This window comes from Monodon monoceros, unplaced genomic scaffold, assembly GCF_005190385.1.
Source record: "Monodon monoceros isolate NGI ecotype Baffin Bay Population unplaced genomic scaffold, NGI_Narwhal_1 Super_Scaffold_20, whole genome shotgun sequence".
NCBI classification, from domain to species: Eukaryota; Metazoa; Chordata; class Mammalia; order Artiodactyla; family Monodontidae; genus Monodon; species Monodon monoceros.
Genome location: NW_021703777.1, coordinates 84,584,556 through 84,606,142, shown reverse-complemented (window position 1 = coordinate 84,606,142; position 21,587 = coordinate 84,584,556). Strand labels below are relative to the sequence as shown.

Sequence of the window (21,587 nt, the reverse complement as noted above, 5' to 3'; positions counted from 1 at the left end):
TTTTTCCACTGTAAAGCTACTCTTCACCCCCCCACTTTGTATGTATACTGTACCGTCTGGAAGGAAGTCATGGTCCACACTTGAGAAGTTATGTTCCACCTCCCTGAGGGGGGGAGTATCTACAGAAATTATTTGGAATTCTTCTTCATAGAAGAGTTGTCTCCTCTCCCCCATTTATTTATTTATTCAATCATTTATTTTTATCAGTAGGGACTCATGGATATTTATTTTATACTTTTTTTAAATCTAATTCTCCTTAATTTTGTTGCTTACAATTTCTTTTGGCATGTTAACAGCTCAGAGAGTTTCTGCAATAAAGAAACTGTTTAATTTTTATTTAATCTAGTGTTGTTCAAACTTATGTAATCTATTTCCATGTAAAATACTTTGGGAACTATTTTGCTACACCTTTCACAGGAAGCAATATTTGAAGAAACTTATATGCAGTGTGATAAATATAAGTGCATAAGTTTTCTTGTGAAATAATAGTAGTAAGCACATAGAGCTCTAATTACGTGCCAGGTACCATTCTAGTGCTTTACAAGTATTCACTCATTTAATATTTATGCTGACTCTATGAAATGAGTCACTCTTACGGTCTTAGATGGGGCCAACTTTACCAAACTACTCAGTGGAAGACCTGGAATTTGAATCTTGGACAGCCGCTCCAGAATCTACACTACCTGACGATATTTAGCCTATTTCTGTATCCAGTCCAGAAATGCTCAGACAAACTCAAGATGTGCTGTGTGGTTGAATTTATCCTATTCACTGCCAATCGAGTAACCTTAGCAAAAATGAGAATTTTGCTAGTTTTATATTACTTCAATTCACATCCCCTTCCTAATTGGCCTTTCTGCCTTCTGTATTGTCACTCCATTTCTTAAAACCTCTAAGACTTTTAGGATAGAGCTCCATTTCCTTACTTTTGCTTAAAAGGCTATAAGTGATCTTGCCCCTTTTTACTGTTCAGGTCTCATCTTTTGCCTCCTCACACTGTCCCTCCCCCTACTGCCACTCCCATGCCCACTTCCACACACGTATGTTCTCTCTCTCTAGTCATCCTTGATCTCCTCAGTTGTTCCCCAGCAGGAGAACCTGTGCTCATGCTGTTGCTTCTACCCAAAACTGCCTACCCTCAAATCCCACATATTTTTGGCTAACTTCTGCATATTCTTCAGGCCCTGTGTTAGATGATAGTTTCTTTAGGAAGGACTTCTGACCCCTAGTTCTCAGATATTTATCCTGTTTTTCCAATCTTCCACATGGGAGGCACCCTATACTTCCCACCACAATACTTGGGTTGTCTGTATCATCACTAGATTCTGTAGAGCAGGGCCAGTGTCTCTCTTTTCACAACTGTATCTGCAACATCTGGCATAGTGCCTAGCCCATGGTAGACGCTCAATAGATATTTTTTTAAAATAATGAATGAATTGAATAATCAAAAACTGAAAAGTATTCCCTTTTAGAAAATATTCATACCCTTATCCCTAGTAATTTCATTTCTCAGACCCTAAAGGAAAGAATCAGAGAAACACAGAAATTCATGTTCATGATAATAGTAAAAAATTTTAAGGCATCTAAACGAATAGCAATAGGGCCTGCTTAAATATAACATGGAAACTCCAAAAGACAATGTTATACAGGCATCAGAAATGACATTTTTGAAGAAATATAATGACATGGGAAATTGCATATGATATAATCTTAAATGGAAAAGCAAACTATAAAAACAAAATAATTCTGCTTTAATTAAATGTATATATATGCGTGTGTATATTCATACACACATATACATCTCAATTGTACATATTCATGCATAGAAAAAAATGAAGAGAATAAAATGGTAACAGTGGTTATTTTGGCTGATTGAAATCTATGAGTGCTTATTTATTATTTTATTCTTTACATATTATTGTTTTTCCAACTATCTTGAATAAATGTGTTACTTTTATAATCGGAGAATTACTAAGACCTTTTTCCATTAGATAGCTGGATGATTTTTATTTTGTTTTACTTTATTCTTTTCAAGGTGAAGAAAGTAATTTTAAACTTTATAATTTCATAGTTGTTTGCGTGTTATATATTTATTATGTATTTTTAATGACTTCTTATTTATTTTCATTACTATGAAAAAGTAACAAGGTGATAGTTAATACCCATTTAAAGATTTCAATACAGTTGCAGTTCTTTTGTGAATCTTTTGCCTCTCATGGCTTAGAAACTACTGTATTTATAAAACTCTTGAAATACTTTGAGTTAATACCATAGATTCCAATTATTAGGGAAACTGATTAGAATGCAACAATAATTTCATTTAGAGAGGATATGGGTTTAGGTAAAAGGTAATGTCTTCCTATTTAAACATTTTAAATGTAAAATGCCATTCATTTTCCTTTTAAACAACATTTTAAAAGATCTTTATTTTATAAGTCTTTGGGGTAGAAACTATTACTTTCTTCTTATTTTGTCTTAACGCACTGTTGTTTTTCAATAACTTATTTGCTACTTCTACTTTTTTTTGGTGCTAGGTACACACTGAAAGTTTTACTTAAATAATAACATAGAAATAACTATGATTTTTTTTGAGCATTTAGTTTTGAGACTTAGAGCTTATTTATTCACCTCCAGAAACAGGACCTGAGAAAAATTAAGTATCTGTAAAACTGGAGCTAAAGTGGACCTTCACATTTATCCAGTCCAACCTCTAGAGTTCGTCTCCTTTTGGTGGAGAGCTTCTGGAAACAGGGAATTCACAATTTCACTGACTTAACCCATTTTGATTAAGTCTTCTTACTTGTTGGAAAGTTTCTTGCTTGTGTTAAATGGTTACATGCTCCTTATAACATTTACTCACTGGTCTGAGCTTTGTGCTTTATAGATAGAAAGCATTCAGTACATGTTAGTCAGTGAGACAAAGGAATGAATGAATACCACTTACTCAAGATTAGAGTTCTTGAGGATGACCTAAAGGATGACCCAGCTTAAAAGCAGCTGCTTGCTTCATCTTGGATTTCTCCTCATTGTCAGGAAATCCTATTACTATTTCTGATGTCTGAGCAAATGATTTCTCTGACCATCCAAGACTTCCATGAAATGACTTCTGACCATCTGACTGAAGTTCTTGCAAGGCGTACCTTGGAAAAATCCTGCCAACCTTGCCATAGATATGGAACAGGGAGTAGGGAAGTGGCCAACCACTGGGGTCGCTTTTCTTTCATTATTTTTAGGATTTTCAAGGAAGTGGTATGTGTTCTGTTGTCAACTAGAAGTTTTGATATACCTGGCTTCCTATTGCTTGCTTATTGTTTTATGTTTTCTTTGGTTTATGACATATAGACTGGTGTAGCCCTTATGAACTTTTTGCAGCTTATATTTGTTTCTGTCTTATCCTCCCCACCTTCACTACAGGGATGCTGTTTCATTCATCTTTTAGTGACATGTGTTTAGTAGGTGCACAATAAACATTTGTTGAATCTATGTCTTTTCATTATTTGAAAACTCAGCTGTTACACCTCATTTCCCCCTTTTCTAGCCATAAAAATTTGATTTTTTCTGAATTGAACATCCTTTTCCTCTTTCCTTCTCTCAGTTTTAAGTTGTTCTTCTCTTCTGGATCATCATTTCCAAGTTTCCTTTTTTTTTTTTTTTTTTGGCTGCATCAGATCTTAGTTGTGGCATGCGGGATCTTTCGTTGTTGTGCATGGGCTCTTTGTTGTGGTGCATGGGTTTCTCTCTAGTTGTGGTGCGCAGGCTCCAGAGCGCGTGGGCTCTGTAGTTTGTGGCACGCGGGCTCTCTCGCTGAGGCGGGCGAGCTCAGTAGATGTGGTGTGCGGGCTTAGTTGCCACATGACATGTGGGATCTTAGTTCCCCAACCAGGGATCAAACCCTCATCTCCTGCATTGTAAGGCAGATTCTTTACCACTGGACAACCAGGGAAGTCCCCATTTCCAAGTTTCTGCTTTAGTTGCAGAGCACAGAAAAAATAATTGAGTAAAACTTTGTGCAGCATTGCTTCAGTTCTTAATATTCTTTTCCATTCTACTCTCAGGTGCTCTTTTAAAAAGTTTCCTCATTTGTAAAATGAGGGTAATGATACATATCTCACAGGATTAATAAAATAACACATGTAAACACATGAAAATCACATAGCTCTGTTTCCTAAATTATTTTCATTCAGAATGCTTTCTTCTAATATCTAATTTCTTTTCTTTGTAACTTTTTTCTTAACTAGTTTCTCTATATATTACATGTAACATTAAATTTAAATTTGGTAAGTTGAAATACTTGGTAAAGTGGGATATCCATTTAGGAGAACTATGATTAATCACTTGAAATTGTACTTTATTGAAAACACCTGGAGAGATGTTTTTGTTAGAATAATTTTTTAAAGGATAAGATAAATATGTTTCAGAATATCTTATCAAGGTATAATTACAGAAAGTATCATTCTATTTTAAATGGCCTTCATGTTTGAGTTTTTAGTAGGTTTTATGTTGCATTAAAATAGTGTATTGCAGTCTTGAAAATATGCACAGTGTATAAGCCACACATTGATGTCTCTTGTAACTTTAATTTTGTTTTTATATCTTAGAGTTATTTTCTTTTTATCAACTCAAGAGCCCTCTTATTAGTGGTTGAAAATGAGAATTTTTGGAATCATAATTCAATAGCTAGAAATTTAGTTCTTTATATAATAGGATAAGTAATACAAATTCAGGGATTGACTTTTTAATCTTATGCAAATTTTAGTTTTATAGTAATGGCTGAATTAAAATTAACAGTTTTTTAAATTAAACTTTCTCATACCTGCTCCCCCAACAATCTGGAGTTGGGGGAGTAAGTGACAGAAGGCTTATTAGAGGAAATTATTTTTAAGCTGAGATCTGAACGTTGAATAAGATTTATCTAGATAAATTGGGGATAAGGATGTTGAGGGTGGAAGTGGGTTATATTGCAATAATTAAAGTTTGGTCATGAATAATGTACCCAAATGTATTTTAAGTCTTGGATCTAAGAGAACTTTTTACAGTTAAAAAAAAAAGAAAAGAAAAGAGAAAGAATTGAAAATAAGCCAGTAAATGGAATTCGTTTTGGGGGTATTTCATGCAATTAAAAAAATTTTATTAATTTTATTTATTTATTTGGCTGCATTGGGTCTTTGTTGCTGCGCATGAGCTTTCTCTAGTTGTGGTGAGCGGGGGCTACTCTTCGTTGTGGTGTGCGGGCTTCTCATTGCAGTGGCTTCTCTTGTTGCGGAGTATGGGCTCCTGGAGCATGGGCTTCAGTAGTTGTGGCTCACGGGCTCTAGAGCGCAGGCTCAGTAGTTGTGGTGCACGGGCTTAGTTGCTCTGCGGCCTGTGGGATCTTCCTGGACAGGGATCGAACCTGTGTCCCCTGTACAGGGTGCTCCGGGTCTGCTGGCGGTGGGGGGGATGGCCACTCAGGCCCTGGCAGGGCACCTGCGTTTCAGACTTCTCTGCAGCCAGGGGCCACAGCTGGGGCGGGGCCGGTTTACCTGCCCAGGGTGGGAAGGAGGTGGGGTCACACGGTATGGGCAGTATTTCATGCAATATATTAAGAGTATTCTTTTATTCTTGAAAACCTATTTCTACATATTTAGTTTAAGCCTCATGCATTTCACACAGTTCTGTATTCCTCCTATAGATGATTTTTTTCCTGTTCATTCGTTGCTTAGGCAGTTGTATCAGATTATTTTTAAATGCTTGCAACATAACTTAGGGTAAAATCTGTTCAATTATTGAGAATTTATTATGTGCTAGACAAAGTGTGATATGTGCTATGATAGGTGAAGGAAGAGGTGCTGTGAGAACCCATAAGCAAAGGTACCGAATATTATCTGGGATGAGGGGCCAGGTAAGAGAAGGCTTAATAGAGGTAAAGACCTGGAAGGTGAATAAAATTTATTCAGATAATGTAGGAATGAGTATGTTGGGATGGGAGGAGAGCATGGAGGGTTTATTCCAGATAGAGAGTAATGTATTTAAATATGTGTATTAAAGAAGAAGCTCTGAATAATGATAGCTGTAGTAAAAGCTATCAATTATTGAATGATTATCATTATTGTGTCACTGTTCAAAGTACTTTAATCTTTATAACAATCACATAATGGAGCTATTATTATTCTGCTTTTATTGTCTGGTTGTAACTGTCCTTTATGGGTAATGTAATATATAATTCTCTCCTTTTCTCCTCATTTGGGTTAAATTTTGGAGCTTTGGCATTATTTTATTTTGGTTTTAGTGAGTCAGAAGTGGTCTGTAGGCATATTTTAATAAAAAGACCAAAAATTATGGCATTTTAGCTTGGCATTAAAAAGAATAGTTTACTAAAATATGGTATATATGGGTAATCCATTTATGACTGACCATTAAAATTAACTTATTATTTCAAGTTTACAAGAAATGTAATAAATACTGTGAAAAAGTAGTAAGACCAATCCAGATTGTGATACATAAGAGACGAGTGGTCTGGACTCCTCGAAAAAGTCTATATGAAAAAGAAAAGGATGAAAGCACTCTAGATTAAGCTACAAGAAATGAGACATAACAGCCAAATGTAATGTAATACATTCAATTTTAATGGATCCAGGATTTTAAAAAATATAAAGACATTTTTGGGGATAATTGGAAATTTTTGAATATGGACTAAATATTAGATAATATGAAATAGTATTGTTAGTGTTTTTAGGTGTGACAATGGTAATGTGGTTATGTAGGAGAAAGTTCTTATTCTTAGAAAATTCATGATGAAGTATTTAGGGTAAAATATCATGTTTGGAAAAATTATAATATAACAATTTCTGTAAAATTTTATTCTACTAGGTCATTAATGGGATTCCTGAGTATCAAACATTTATAAAATGCTTAAATCTAACTTACCTTTTTATTATCTGCTGTTTTCCCTTGTAATGTTTATCACCATCTGATTGTTGATTTATTTTTTTTGTCTGTCTTCATTCCCATCCTCCACTAGAACGTCAGTTCCATGAGGACGGAGACTTTCTGTTACTCACAGCTTACTTCACAGCGCTAAGGATAGTATCCGGCACATAGTAGGCAGTAATCAATATTTGTTGAGTAAACTAATGAATAAAGATAACCAATCTCAACCAACTTCACCATTTCTATATAGCTCATAACATCTTTAATGTTTTAAAATCAGTTTTGGTACTGTTAACCAGAAATAATAATAGATTGTTCCTTATGTTTCAGGGAAGTTGGGAAAAAAGAATTTTGAAGAGTTTAAATAGTATGTGCACTGAATTGAGTATCCCATTGGCACGAAAGGTACTTTTTTTTTTTTTTTTGATTGGAGTATAGTTGCTTTACAACGAAGTGAATCAGCTATTATGTATACATATATCCCCTCCCTCTTGGACCTCCCTCCCACCCATCTAAGTCACCACAGAGCATGGAAAGTACTTCTAACATTTAAGTATTTTTTTGTGAATCAAGTACTAGGAAGTATCATGAAATAACTGTCAGACAGATTTATCTATCTTTTTTTTATTACTAGTATATCAGTTTGTTTTGAAACAAAAATCTGTGAAAGGCCAATTATGTGGATGTAGTTTATATAGGTTTCTATTATGTATGCTGTAGTGCTTTTTGTAATAAACCTATATCTTGAGAATAAATATAGACTCTGCAGTATAGGTGATTTGGAGATTTGTCTTATAAATACACTTTAAAGGTTTTAATTACCTTTAGTCTCCTTACTTGAATGATTTGTCATCTCTGCAGAACTATTTAGATCTAATACTCAACATTTATCTGTCACTCTGGGCTTTGAGAGGGGAGAGGTGAAAAAGGAGAGAAAAGCCACTTGAGAAATATTCTGGATTCTTTATAGCTGCTCATGAGTAGGAGAGAACGTTTCTCTTCACTTCATTCTCCAAACCTGCTATTTATTTCCTGCTGTTGGACAGGATATAGTGAATGTACTTTGGATAATATCCAAGCACAAGTCACTGAAGGCACCAGAAGGATGGTGTAAAAAAAAAGATAAGTTTATATGAAGAACTGTCTAAATATGTAGTATTGTATAATATATTGTCTTTCATATAGGAAGATGGTGCTACTGATTCACAGTCACACTCTCTTGGCCAGTCCCCCTTGCAATGCATTTCTCAGATTGCTGGATGGGGTAAGAGATGTAGTATGTGGCTGAGGAGCAGTTTTTCTTTGTGAAATTTTACTAGCCAGCACAGATCATTTACCTTCTATTCTTGGACTCATTAGCACCACATTGTAACTGAGCCACTGAGACTACTGTATAATGTAATAGTTAAATAATGTAATTTAAGTGTAATTCCCTAAGAAGCTAACCATATGTAATGAAATTATTTTTTCTTGTGTTATGGTAGCTTATTTAAGCTTTTAGATAAGGTATTGATTCTTATTTTTCATCTTCATTGCTTAACTTCACAAAACAAAACCAATTTTAAAATTACCTTTTTTAGAGGCCAGTTGGAGAACAGAAAGAACTTCTCAATAAATGGAATGAAATGGGAACTGATGAGCCAGGTATATGTAAAACTCTTTTCAAAATGTGGTAGTGGGGAAAAAAAATTGCCTTCTTAATTGTGAATCCAAAATAACAATATTAACAATTTTTTTGGAAAGACAGCAACTTTCCCTCTCCACTAATTTACTATCATCTGATTTTTTTTGCTTAAACTTCTACTTTGCAGTTTAAAATTCCTAACTTTGGTCAGTGTTCTCCATTATTTTGAGGATATTTAAATCAGTTATCTTTTTTTAAAGCAGCATTTGAAAACATTTTTATAAAAGGGTAAATTAAATCATTCAGTGGATTTCATAGACAAATCTTTTTCAAACTTTAATTACATTGAGATGTTAAAGATGGATTAAATGTGGAAAAGTTTGGGTTTTTTTTACTAGCCCTACCAAAGCAAGGCCTCAAAAAATTTATTAAACACTCAGATTTGTTTCTCTCCACGAAAATCTTTAGTAAAAGGCAAGAGATTTATTTGATCTGAAGAGAAACCAGGGTATATGTGGAACAGTTTTAATACTTCTAAAATGTTTTTAAGAATTTATTTTGGTTCATTTTAATGTTTAAAATTGAGTCAATCAATTTTATAAACATATAATGAGTGAGAACTCTAACATTTACTATGATAAACAGATACATATATAAAATTGTTCAGGTAGACATGTACATAATTCCTCACCACTCCTTCTTAAAAGAAAGTTGAGGGGGGTGGGTACTGGGCAAGAAATTGTGCCATAATAAAGGGAGCAGTGTGTTACAGAAGTTCAAAAGGGAGAACAGTTCAATACAACTACAGGAATTCACTAAGAATGCATTGTTTGTATTCTAAGTACTTTGAGAATTCTCATATAGAATTCTCTATTCTCATATAGAACTTTCATATTATACTGACATTGTTTTTCAATTCAACTACAAATAATCTATTACAAATTTATCAAAGGGGGGACTCTTTATTTCTCCTAGAGTATGTCATCTAGGCTGTCAAGGGAAGGGACTACCTTTTTATTTTTATTGGCCCAATACTTAACACAATGTATGACAAATAACTGATATTCTGCAAATGTTTGAATTAATCTAGCTGCATAGCAACATATGAAAGAATCATTAAAATTTATTATTAATAAGAATTTTTATGTTATAATTGAAATTTTGTTTTAATCTATCTTATTAATTCTAGATTTAAGCCTTTTCAGGCCTGTTTATGCACCTAAGGATTTTCTCGAGGTAGGTTCTATTGGCTAAATATATATATATATATTAATGAGGTAAAAATGCAAAAGAAATGATGGTATAAAAATATCTCCAGGCAGAGGAATCACCATGTAAAAAGCCCCAGAGCCACTGAAATGGTGGAATAACATGATTATATTTGGAAATTGCTCTTGGAAAATACATTGGAGTGTGGAAAAATTAGAGGGAAGCAAATCAGGAAGATTTGATTAAAAAATAGTGACTGTAAATCATGTAGCCTGCTTCCTGGCCCATATAGTTGCTCAGTGAATTGTTTCCTTTTTTATTTCCTTCTTGTTCTAGTAGTTCAGGCAAGGCATGATAAAGGTCTGAACTAAGAGAACAGCATTCAAAATGGAAAGAATTCAACAGACTTGAGAGATTTTAAGGAAGATTTGGGAACTGATTAGATCTAAGGAGCATGAGAAAAAAAAAAACAAAGATAACCTTTAAGTGTCTAGATTGGGTAATTGGGCAGAGGTAACTTGCCCTTGAGATAGAGAATACAGGAGGAGAAACAGGTCCATTAGTGAAGATGATGAGCTTAATTAAGTTTGAGAGGCATATTGAGCATTCAAGTGGAACTCTTCAGTAGGCAGTTACAACTCACTAATTATTTTAATTCACCTCTCTTTGATTACACTTTTTTTCTTGTACCTTACATGTAATCCATCAGCAAATCCTTTCAGCTTTACCTTTGAAGTATATCCAGAATCCATCCACTTCTTACTGGGATCATTCCTATTTCACTGGTCCAAGCAGCCATCTCTTGTCTGGACTATTTCAGTAGCCTCTTAATTGCTCTTTCTGCTTCTCAGCTGCCCACCTAGAATCTGTCCTTTTGTTCTTAGCAGAGTTTCTAGAGGAAGACTTGTAAGTACAATTCTGAAGAAGCCACTCTTCTGGTATCCAGGTGCTTCCTATCTCCTTCTACTTAAAAACCAAAGTCATGACAGTGGCCTAAAATATCCTGCTTGGCCTGTTACCCCACCACCTCTCTGAGTTCATCTCCTATTACTTTTTCTCCTGATTTGTTCTACTCCAGCTATTTTAGCCTCCTTGCTTTACCTTGGCTTCTGCCCATTTGTGAGGGCCTTTTGCTCCTTCTTTTCTCTGCCTGCAGTGCTTTTCCCCCATATACTTGTGTGTACATTCCCCTCACTCCTTATGTCTTTGCTTAAATGTCACATTCTCAACATAAAGAATATGGTCAATAATATTGGGTATTATATGGGTATAATATGGGTACAGATGGTTACTAGAGTTATTGTGGTGATCATTTCACAATGTATGCAAATGTCAAATCACTTTGTAGTACACCTGAAACTAACATAATATTGTACGTCAACTATATTTCAATTATTTTTTATTTCAGTTAAAAAAATATTCATGGAAAAAATTCAAACACATACACACAAAAAAAAATGTTGCCTTCTTAGCAAACTTTTCCCTGGCTCCCCTGGTTGGAACTCCTTATAGCCCTTTCCTACTTTGTTTTTCTCCATAGCATTTAACATTATATAACATACTATTTTTCTATTTGGCTTATTGCCTGCCTTATCCTATTAGATGGAAGTTTTGTTCACTGCTGCAACAATTACAGAGTCAAGTCAGATAATTGAAAAGGCTCAACAAGACTTCACCCACAAGGATACACCCACATAAGGCTTTCTTTCAGCAAGAGAAAGAAAATACATGCAAATACAAAGAGATGGGAATTTCCAGACACATCTCCCAGGCCCCTTTCTCAGTTGCACAGGATGCACTTTGTCTTTGGGTTATGAATCTCCAAGGTACATGCAAGATACTTCGGTCTTGGGAGTCAAGGCACAAGTTTTCTGAGGGGTCTTTTATACCCCACTGGTAATTCAGATGTAAACCAGCAATCTGTACATTTTCAATAAACAATGTAAATAAACTGATATGGAGTTCCTCCAGGGGACATTAAATAGCACATTATAAATGACTAGTTAGTGCATTTTACCCCTTCTTGGCCAAGGGTTGCTACTAGATGTCCAGGTAACCCTGAAGATAAGATAGAGCTACCATAAACCAGCTGCAGCTGCAAGCTGATCCTGTCTTTAACTGTTCTCTCTCCAACAGGTTGAACAGTGCTTAGCACATCATGGCTCAGTAAACGTGTTGAGTGAATGAGTAAACGAATGATTGAATCTTTCACATTTTATTTATTTTTTCTTTTCTGAACCTGTTGTCTCTGATACCAGTTTGCCAGCATAGAACATTGTTAGAAATTATTTCAGGCCTTTTAGAATTGTAAGCAGTATCTTTTTAACTTTAAAGAAAAATTACTTTGGTTTGAAACTGCCTTTATGGTGCTAGCATTATTTCTCTTAGCTTATTAAAGATTTCTCCCAAACTCTTTCCTTTTCTAGCACTTAAATTTCATGTAATTTTTTTTATGGTTGTCTTTAACTGTCTTCTCCTTAATAATCATAGTGTTCTGTGGCCTTCAGGACTGTTGCTGAATTGATCCTTTTATTAGTCATGCTGAGATTCTTCTTTAACTCAAGCAAATTTTCTATAATCATTCCCTTAGTTATAGTTTCTGCTTTTCTAATATTTTCTCTTTTCTATTGCCCACATATTCATAGTTTCTTTTTCTTTTCAATTCTGTGTTTTTGAGTTTCCCATGCAAGTATGATGCCTTATTTGTGTAATTAGACTAAAATTGTGTTATTCTATATTAGTCTGTATTTAACACTGTTGATTCTTTGCTAAATCTTCTTTTTTCTTTTTTTTTAAACAAATACCTTTGATATTTTTAGTTTCAATTTAGTGTTTGCAATTTTAGGAAACTCTTCTGGCCTTATAGCATATTCCATTTTATCAGCCATTAGTTATCAGTTTATGAATGCCTTCTTCAGATATGATAGTGTTTCTGTCATTATAATCTCCTTCCTTGGATTCTTGGTGGTTTCTTTCCCTCAACAGTTTCAATTTTTAAATATTTTTGAAATTATTATTATTCTCTCCCCAAAATGTGTGTTGTTAGAAAAATAAGAAAATATATGTAAGAAGAAAATTTAAAACAGAAATTACTCATAATGCCATCATACAGCAATAAATACTACTATACTGTAACTTTTTAATTTAATAAACATATTGTGATATTAATTGAGGCATATTACACTGTATTTTGTACAAATTAAACATAATTTATTTAGGTAATTTCCTCTAATGGAATATTTAAGTTGTCTCATGTTTTTCTGTTTTATAAGAGAACAGTACTTCCTTGATGTTTTTTTCTGCACTGTCTCTGCAAACAGCTTTAATTATTTCCATAATCATACTGATAGAAATGAGATTTCTAGAGTAAAGGCTGTGCAAATATCTAAGTTTTTTTTTTAATCTAGTTAATTTTGAAAAATATATAAATCCATCTTTCTTGTTAGCTTGGCCTCTGAAAAATTTTTTTTCCCTTTGGGTTTGGTTTATCGGCAAAACCTTATGATGTTATTCACTGTCTTTCTATAAACCTTGTCAGTATCTGTTTTTTAAAAGAGTTAGAGTTGGTTCTAAAATTTTTCCTGGCAAATATTACAATCAAGCAATTTAAATTTTTCTGTCATTTTCCCTGGTAAAATATAATCAAACAATTCTTTTTACCATCAGAAAGTTTTTCTTTCTAACTAAATTTTTAATTTTTTAGTTTTATATGGTAGATCATCTGTTGGAATATTAAATTAAAAACATATTTATAGTATTTTAACATTTTAATACAATTTTAGTTTTCAGAATGTAATTAAAGTATATGCATAACCCAGATAGTTTTTAATCTTGTGATATATACTAAGGTTATTACTACCAATTTTGTAAATGTAAATAGTCAATAAAGAAACTAACCAATTATGTTGGATTTGTTTTTAAAGGTTTTAATTAATCTTCGCAACCCAAATTATGAAAATGGTGATTCTCATAGTTTCAGGACTCATTTGGGTTTAATCCAAGTTCCTCTCAAAGTAAAAGACATCCCTGAATTGGTAAGTATAGGCATTTAAAAATAAATTAACATATTTTAGAGGGCAACTATTAGAAGTATATTTTAGTGCAGCATATATCTAAAGCAGTAGGACAATCTGCTCATTAAATAAATGAATAAAATGAAAAGTTTCTTTTTTATTGTAAGTATGTTGTATAGAGAGTGAGTTGCTTTGCTAGTAGGATTAAAGATGAGCTTTCCTTGACCTATAAGTGCTTTTGCTTATTTCTTATTTTAATAAACAGCATAGATTTATAAGACAGCTTGTTGGAAATTGCCTGATGTATAGCTGTAAAACTGATTGAAACAAATTATGAATTTTATAAAAATTTTTTTTAAAGAATGTACATTTCATTTAATTCACCCAACCTTTATTAAGCTCATGACATGGTGAGACACTGAGGGAGATAAAAGAACATAAGATGAGTTAAAGGCTGTCTTTGCTCTGGAGACTGTCACAATTTGATAAGGTCGTTAGTTTAAAAATAGAGTAATTATAGAAAGGTGGGAAGATTTCCTGATAAAGGAGTTAAGAAATTACCATCACTCCTTCTTTTGTTAATTACCCCAAAAACGATAAGGAGCGCAGAAATGTAAATACTGTCTTTGGTGAAAGTAAGAAACAACTTGTAACTCTAAGCTTTAAAGTATTAAGATAGAGAGCTGATGGGAGAATGAAGAATGATGCAAACATGAAGATGGTCAAGCCTTAATGCCTCTAAAAGGTGGGAGGTATGGATGACAAGTGTGACAGTAATCAATTTATTATCTTTCAGCCCCAAATCTACCTTTTTTAAAAATTGAAGTATAGTTGATTTACAATATTGTATTAGTTTCAGGGGTACAGCAAAGTGACTCAGTTATACACACACACATATTCTTTTTCAGATTTTTTTCCATTATAGGTTATTACAAGATATTGAATATAGTTCCCTGTGCTATAGGGTAAATCCTTGTTGTTTATCTATTTTATATATAGTAGTGTATATCTGTTAATCCCATACTCCTAATTTATCCCCCTTTGGTAACCATAAGTTTGTTTTCTATGTCTGTGAGTCTGTTTCTGTTTTGTAAATAAATTCATTTGTATTACTTTTTTAGATCCCACGTATAAGTGATATCATATAATATTTGTCTTTGGCTTACTTCACTTAGTATGATAATCTCTAGATCCATCTATATTGCTGCAAATGGTAATATTTCATTCTTTTTTATGGTAAGCAATATTCCATTATATATATATACCACATCTTCTTTATATATTCATCTGTTGATGGTCACTTAGGTTGCTTCCATATCTTGACTATTATAAATAGTGCTGCTATGAACATTGGAATGCAAATATATTTTCAAATTAGAGTTTTTGTCTTTTCCTGATATATGCCCAGGAGTGGGATTGCTAGATCATATGGTAACTCTATTCTTAGTTTTTTAAGGAACCTCCATACTGTTTTCCACAACAGGTGTACCAATTTACATTCCTACCAACAGTGTAGGAGGGTTCCCTTTTCTCCACACCCTCTCCAACATTTATTATTTATAGACTTTTTGATGATGACCATTCTGACCAGTGTGAAATGATACTTCATTGTAGTTTTGCAAATCTGCCTTTTTTGCTCTGTTTTATTATACTGGAGCTGGACCTTATAAACATTTCTTTTTTGCAAACTAGCTTGATGTTAGGCTTTGTCAACAGAGGATTCTGGAGAGACATTGCAAGACAATAGCAGGAGAAAGGGGCTTTCCATGTACAGAAGCCAGCAGATCAGCAAACAGAAGACCCAGTAGCACTCACCTTGGCAGCCCTCAGTCAACCAGCTCCAGCCTGTACTCTCTGGCAAGGTTTTTCTTCACCTCTGGTCTGCACATTCCTGTGGCAGGCATACCCTCTCCTTAAAAGTCTGAATCTCAGTCTTGAGGGCACTGGGGGACCCTTTCCTGAGTTCTTAGTTCCTTCTTGGTTCACCCTCCTGCTTAGAAGTCATAGTTCCTTTCTGCATTTGCTAATTCTGTTTTTCCCTGTTCACATTTCTGGTATGGTTTCTATTTCTTGACGGGACTCTGACTGATACAAAAAGCCAGATGATTTTTCTCCCTTGAACTTTGGAAAGGATCAAGAATTGGAGATACCACATGTTATAGAGTCTCTGAGGAGACATAGGGCTGAAAGTGGAGATTGTGTAAAAGTCTGTATCAGGAAGGGTTAAGACCCCCGGACTCTTCTCATCCTGCATATTCCGGTGACTCCTCCTCCCTCACAGAAGACCAGAGGTGTGTTAATCACTACAGAAACAGAATCAGAAAGGCTATAAACTCAGTGACCTCAGACATAGAGCTGAACAGGAATGAGGCACGGTATTGAAAACAGATGAATTAAGTGAAAGTTGACCGAATCGTGAACTAATACCCTTGTCCCCTACCACTACCACTATGCCTGCCCAGTCTCTCCTTCTTCACCCTCCACCAACTTTAGAATGCCAGAGAAAAGGCTAACAGAGATTTGGAGAACCCTTACCGGGGGCGGGGAAAAAAAGAAAAGAAAAATAGCTGGCTGGCTATAATTGCTTCACAGTGAAGTCTACCACACTCTGCCCAGTTCTTGCAGACAGAGCTTCCAGTCAGTCGTTAATTGCCTCAACCCTAAATGTAACTGACCAGCCTAGGATCTCCAGATACTTGAAATCTTCCAATTTTAAAGGCATAGGTCAAAACTTAAACAAATAAACAAACAAAAAAAGAAGAAGAAGAAATAGCCAATTTAGGGAATGAGTGCTTATTATGACCACCAATAGTTATTTCAGGCTTGAATTTACATCTACACTCACAAGATACAATAGGCCAAAACCTGGTGCGAGGTTCATTTAGATTTGCAAAATGATACAGGACAGAAATATGTCAGTATATCACGTAGATGATATCACGCGTGTCAGTATATCACGTAGATCTTTGTTGGAAGTCCTTGCAGCCAACCAGATGCTACTTCCTAGCCCTACAAGGAGTGCATGCAATTTGAAGTGCCAAGGCTACATAGGCACAGCATAGGAAAGTCTCATATGTGATAGGAACTATTTCTTATAATGCACATGACCATAGCTTCCAAGTCCTCTCAAGAGGCACACCAGGTAGCTAAGGCCTGTGTTTTCCATTATATTTTTATAGTCCACTTACAGTCCTCCATTTCAGATATAATTTACCAGACAAGGGTCATATTTTTTCAGTAAATTATATTGCTTAGTAATATAGCTGGCTTTCCTCTCCACAGTTTTTTTGTGTGATCCAGTACATTTTCAGGTCAACAGTGCTGAGAGAAGGTAAACCCAAGGTTATCTTCAAATGGACAAAAAGGTTAGCCTGTTGTTAACCATTTCTCCCCAATAGAAGATGTAAAGCAAACATTAATATTCTCAGAGAGAAGATATTACTCATTAAACAAGAATAGAATTTCATTAAAACAACAAAACAAAACATTAGAAAATGAAAAAAGAGCTTATAGGACTCAAAAATATGGTATGCCAAAAAAAAAAAAAAAAATCAGCAGAAAGCCCAGGAAATGTCTATCAGAAAACAGAGCAAAAGCAAAAAAGCCAAAGAGATGAAAAATAAAAAGGAAAAGGTATTTTTTTTAAATTAGAGGATCGATCCAGAAGGGCTAACACCTGACCAATAGGAGTCCTAGAAAGAGAAAACAGAGGTAAAGGAATTATTTAAAATTTTAAGAACGGAAAGACAGGAATCTTCATTGTGAAAAGGCCCACCCAGTACCCAATGCTGTGAATGAAAAAAGACCCAAGGCACCTGAATAGGAGAAGACTAAAAACTTTTTATGGAAGAAAAACAGAGTATATATAAAGTTTCAAGCATCTGACCGCTCAGCAGGAAGACTGGAAGCCAGAAGATTTTTAAGTAAAGCCTTTAAAAATCTGAATGAATTCAAGCCTAGAATTCTGTATGTAACCAACAGTCAATCAAATGAGAATTTGAAGTAGACATTTTCAGATGTATGTGATCTCAAATATTTACTCTTATTAAGGGAGCTATTGGCAGAAATGCTCCAAAACAAGATCAGAAACAAAAAGAGCAAAACAGAGGATCCAGGAAATGGGATTCCAGCCTAAGAGAAGAACAATTTCCAAAATGACAGTGAAGAGAGGTTCCAGGACAAAGTTTGTGCAACAGGACCAGAGCAGAGCGATTCCAGTTTGGAGCAGGAGGTTGGAGGGTTCCAGGATGCGTGCCTGCAAGAAAAACACCAAAAGTAAAGATGATCTGACAGGTTTAACCACATGCAAAATTGTATTGTGGAGGGTCTTTTCAGAGTTGTTAAAGGGTAGAGGAAGAGGTAAGTGATTACAGAAAATTGCATAAGTGAAAAAATGGTTTAATTATGGACTGTATGAAAAAAATACATATTTTAGGAAAGGAAACATATTTATAGCATACTCCTTGCCTCAGCAGTGAATAATTTTTAAATAGTAATAATAATGTAAACTCTTAATATGGATTTAATCAAGAATTGATGTATACTTATAATGGAATGATGGAGGGAGGAAAAGAGAATGTACATGAGCTAAAAATCCTCATCATAAAAAATCAGTAGATATTTGAAACTGATAAATTAAAAATAACAATGTATACTTGTTACTTGAAATATGGGTGTAAATACCAGAAAAAGAAGCTGAAATTGGGCTTCCCTGGTGGCGCAGTGGTTGAGAGTCCGCCTGCCGATGCAGGGGACACGGGTTCGTGCCCTGGTCCGGGAAGATCCCACGTGCCGCAGAGCAGCTGGGCCCGTGAGCCATGGCCGCTGAGCCTGCGCGTCCGGAGCCTGTGTTCTGCAATGGGAGAGGCCACAACAGTGAGAGGCCCGCATACCGCAAAAAAAAAAAAAAAGCTGAAAGTGGTTGTTCCTGAATAGTGGGCTAATTATGATTGCGTGTGTGTGTGTGTGTGTGTGTGTGTGTGTGTGTTGTGTATGTGTGTGTTGGGGAGGAGTGCATAAATAGGGAACTGCTGTTTTGTTGTTGTTGTTAAGTCTTTTAGCTGATTTGACTTCTGTTTATTGCCTGTAAAGATAGTATAGTGTGGTGGTTAGGTGATTAGATTCTGAAGCCAACTAACCTGGGTTTAAATTCTTGCTCTGCCACTCACTGGCTGTGTGACCTTGGGCAAGTTTTTCTTAACCTTGAGCTTTAGTTTTCTTATTTAATATATGGACAATAGTATCTTTTTTTTTTAAATAAATGTATGTATTTTTATTTTTTTTGGCTGCATTGGATCCTTGTTGCTGAGCGCGGACTTTCTCTAGTTGTGGCGAGCAGGGGCTACTCTTTGTTGCGGTGCGCAGGCTTCTCATTGAGGTGGCTTCTCTTGTTGCAGAGCACGGGCTCTAGGTGCGCAGGCTTCAGTAGTTGTGTCTTGCAGGCTCTAGAGCACAGGCTCAGTAGTTGTGGCGCATGGCCTTAGTTGCTCTGTGGCATGTGGGATCTTCCAGACCAGGGCTCGAACCCATGTCCTCTGCATTGGCAGGTGGGTTCTTAACCACTGTGCCACCAGGGAAGCCCTGGACAATAGTATCTCTTAGAAGTGTTGTGCAGATCAGTAAGTTAAGATATAAGTTATGAGTTGAATTGTGTCCCCCCCAAAAGATATGTTGAATCTTGACATCCAGTACCTGTAAATGTGACCTCATTTGCAAATAGGGCCTTTGCAGATGCACTGAAATTAAGATGATGTCTTACTGGAGTAGGGTAGGCCCAAAATCCAATTCCAATATGACTGGTGTCCTTATAAGAAGAGGAGAAGAGACACAGAAGAGAGACACACAAGGAGAATGTCATATGACAGGCAGAGACTGGAGTGTTGCATCTATAAGCCAAGGAACACCAGAGATTGCCAGCAATACCAGAAGCTAAGAGAAAGGCATGGAACAGATTCTCCCCTAGAGCCTTCAGGGAGAGCATGTTAATATCTTGATTTTGGACTTCTAGCCTCCAGAACCGTGAGAATGAGTTTCTATTGTTTAAAGCTAACCAGTTAGTGGTACTTTTTGTACCACTGGCAACCCTAGGAAACTTATATATAAATATAAAGCATATAGATGGTCCTTGGAAAGTAGTAAGCAGTATATAACTGTTAAACATTACTACTACAACTTTCATTAAAAAATAATTTTTAAGAAGTTATTTTTAAAAGATGTTAGAAGCCCTATTAGTAGCAGTTTATACAAAGTGATATGGCTGTACAGAAGAGGAAGTGGCAGATTCTTTTCCTAGAGGTGGGGGAGGTCTTCTCAGAGGTACTGCCATTTGAAATAGTTTGAAGGAGTTTGCTAGATAAAGAAACAGGGAAAGGATAATGTATGAAAATGTTTGGCATGTGCATAAGTGGGGCTAATTATGCCTCTGTCTGTCTGAGGGGACCTGGAGCTGATGTGGATTCATTCTTAGCTATTGGAGAACCAAAAGCCTGTGGCAACTTTTTAAAAAATTGTAACTATACCTAATGTCTGCAGGCATGAGGGATAGTTGTCCCCATGTTTCCTGAACGATGTAAACTGGTGATAGTGATTCTGACCTGATGATGCATGGTTTATCTGTAACCCTGGTCTGTCTGTGTGAATACTGAACTTAGTGAGACTCAGTGAGTCTCATATGATGCCTCAATAGATGGCCCTCAAACCTAGTTCACAGTGTTAGGGTTAGACTTACCCATATCAAAAGGGTCCCACGCAGCCTGGAGGTAGCTTTGGAGGGCAGAGGATCAGCACAGGGAGACTGCTGAACTCTCAGGCCTGTTTCCTGCCCTCCACGGCCCCCCGCCACCTGCCTCGGCCACATTGGTCTTTGGGGGCATAAGAGGGAGGCTGGGGAGATCAGGAGAGGCAGGCGGGAGGGGCCCTCCCAGACCCGAAGAGCAGAAGAGGAGAGGAGAGGAGGGCGTTTGCCCCACCCACTCAAGCCAGGAAGCCTGCTGGGATCCCAGGTGAGGTCACCTGCCCTCTGAGACCAGGGAAAGGGCACACCTGGGCCCCTTCTGTTCCTTGAGCCTAAGCCCCATGCCCCACAGCCCCCAGGGCCTTTTCCAGCCTTGTGGGTCCTAAGTATAGTCCCCGCCCACTGCCCAAACCTCACCCTTGCTTAGGCCCCGCATTCCACAGCCAAGGCCTTTCCCCCCCTTTTTTTAAATTTTCCCTTCTCCTTTTTTTTACTATTGTGGTACTGATGTATCTTTTGGTTGTTGATTCATCTGTATTTTTATTTTTGTATTCTTTCTAACATATCGTAATTTCCTAGTCTAATTTTATTTTTTGCTACCCCATGCAGCTTGCGGGATCTTGGTTCACGAGCCGGGGGTCGAACCAAAGCTCCTGCAGTGGGAGGTCCAAGTCTGAACCACTGGACTAACAGAGAACCTCAGACCCCAGGGAATATTCATGGGAGTGAGGTCTCACAGAGTTCCTCATCTCAGCACCAAGACCCAGCTCTACCCAATAGCCTACAAACTCCAGTGTTGGAAGCCTCAGGCCAAACAACCAGTAAGACAGGAACACTATCTCACTCATTAAAAAAAGAAAACGATGAGACAACAAAAATATATGTCACAATGAAGGAGCAAGGTAAAAACATACAAGCCAAATAAACGAAGAGGAAATAGGCAATCTACCTGAAACAGAATTCAGAGTAATGATAGTAAAGGTGATCCACAATCTCGGAAATAGAAATGGAAGCGTGGATTGAGAAAATACAAGAAAAGTTTAATAGAGATCTAGAAAAACTAAAGAACAAACAAACAGAGATGAACAACACAATAACT

At 35.9% G+C, this 21,587-nt stretch overlaps 1 protein-coding gene and 1 non-coding gene across 3 annotated transcripts in view; one reads left to right on the top strand and one right to left on the bottom strand.

Moving 5' to 3' along the window:
- Window positions 1–21,587, top strand: part of TBC1D19 (TBC1 domain family member 19) — a 156,222-nt gene that overhangs the window by 59,441 nt on the left and 75,194 nt on the right. For both annotated transcript variants that reach the window (XM_029235523.1, XM_029235522.1), the window contains exons 5-8: window positions 7,240–7,314; window positions 8,490–8,553; window positions 9,723–9,769; window positions 13,666–13,776. In XM_029235523.1, the coding sequence (XP_029091356.1) occupies window positions 7,240–7,314; window positions 8,490–8,553; window positions 9,723–9,769; window positions 13,666–13,776 (297 nt within the window). The remainder of the gene's footprint in view (window positions 1–7,239; window positions 7,315–8,489; window positions 8,554–9,722; window positions 9,770–13,665; window positions 13,777–21,587) is intronic.
- On the bottom strand, window positions 8,930–9,045 carry LOC114903299. Its single transcript, XR_003795686.1, has one exon. It is a non-coding gene; the product is annotated as a U5 spliceosomal RNA (small nuclear RNA).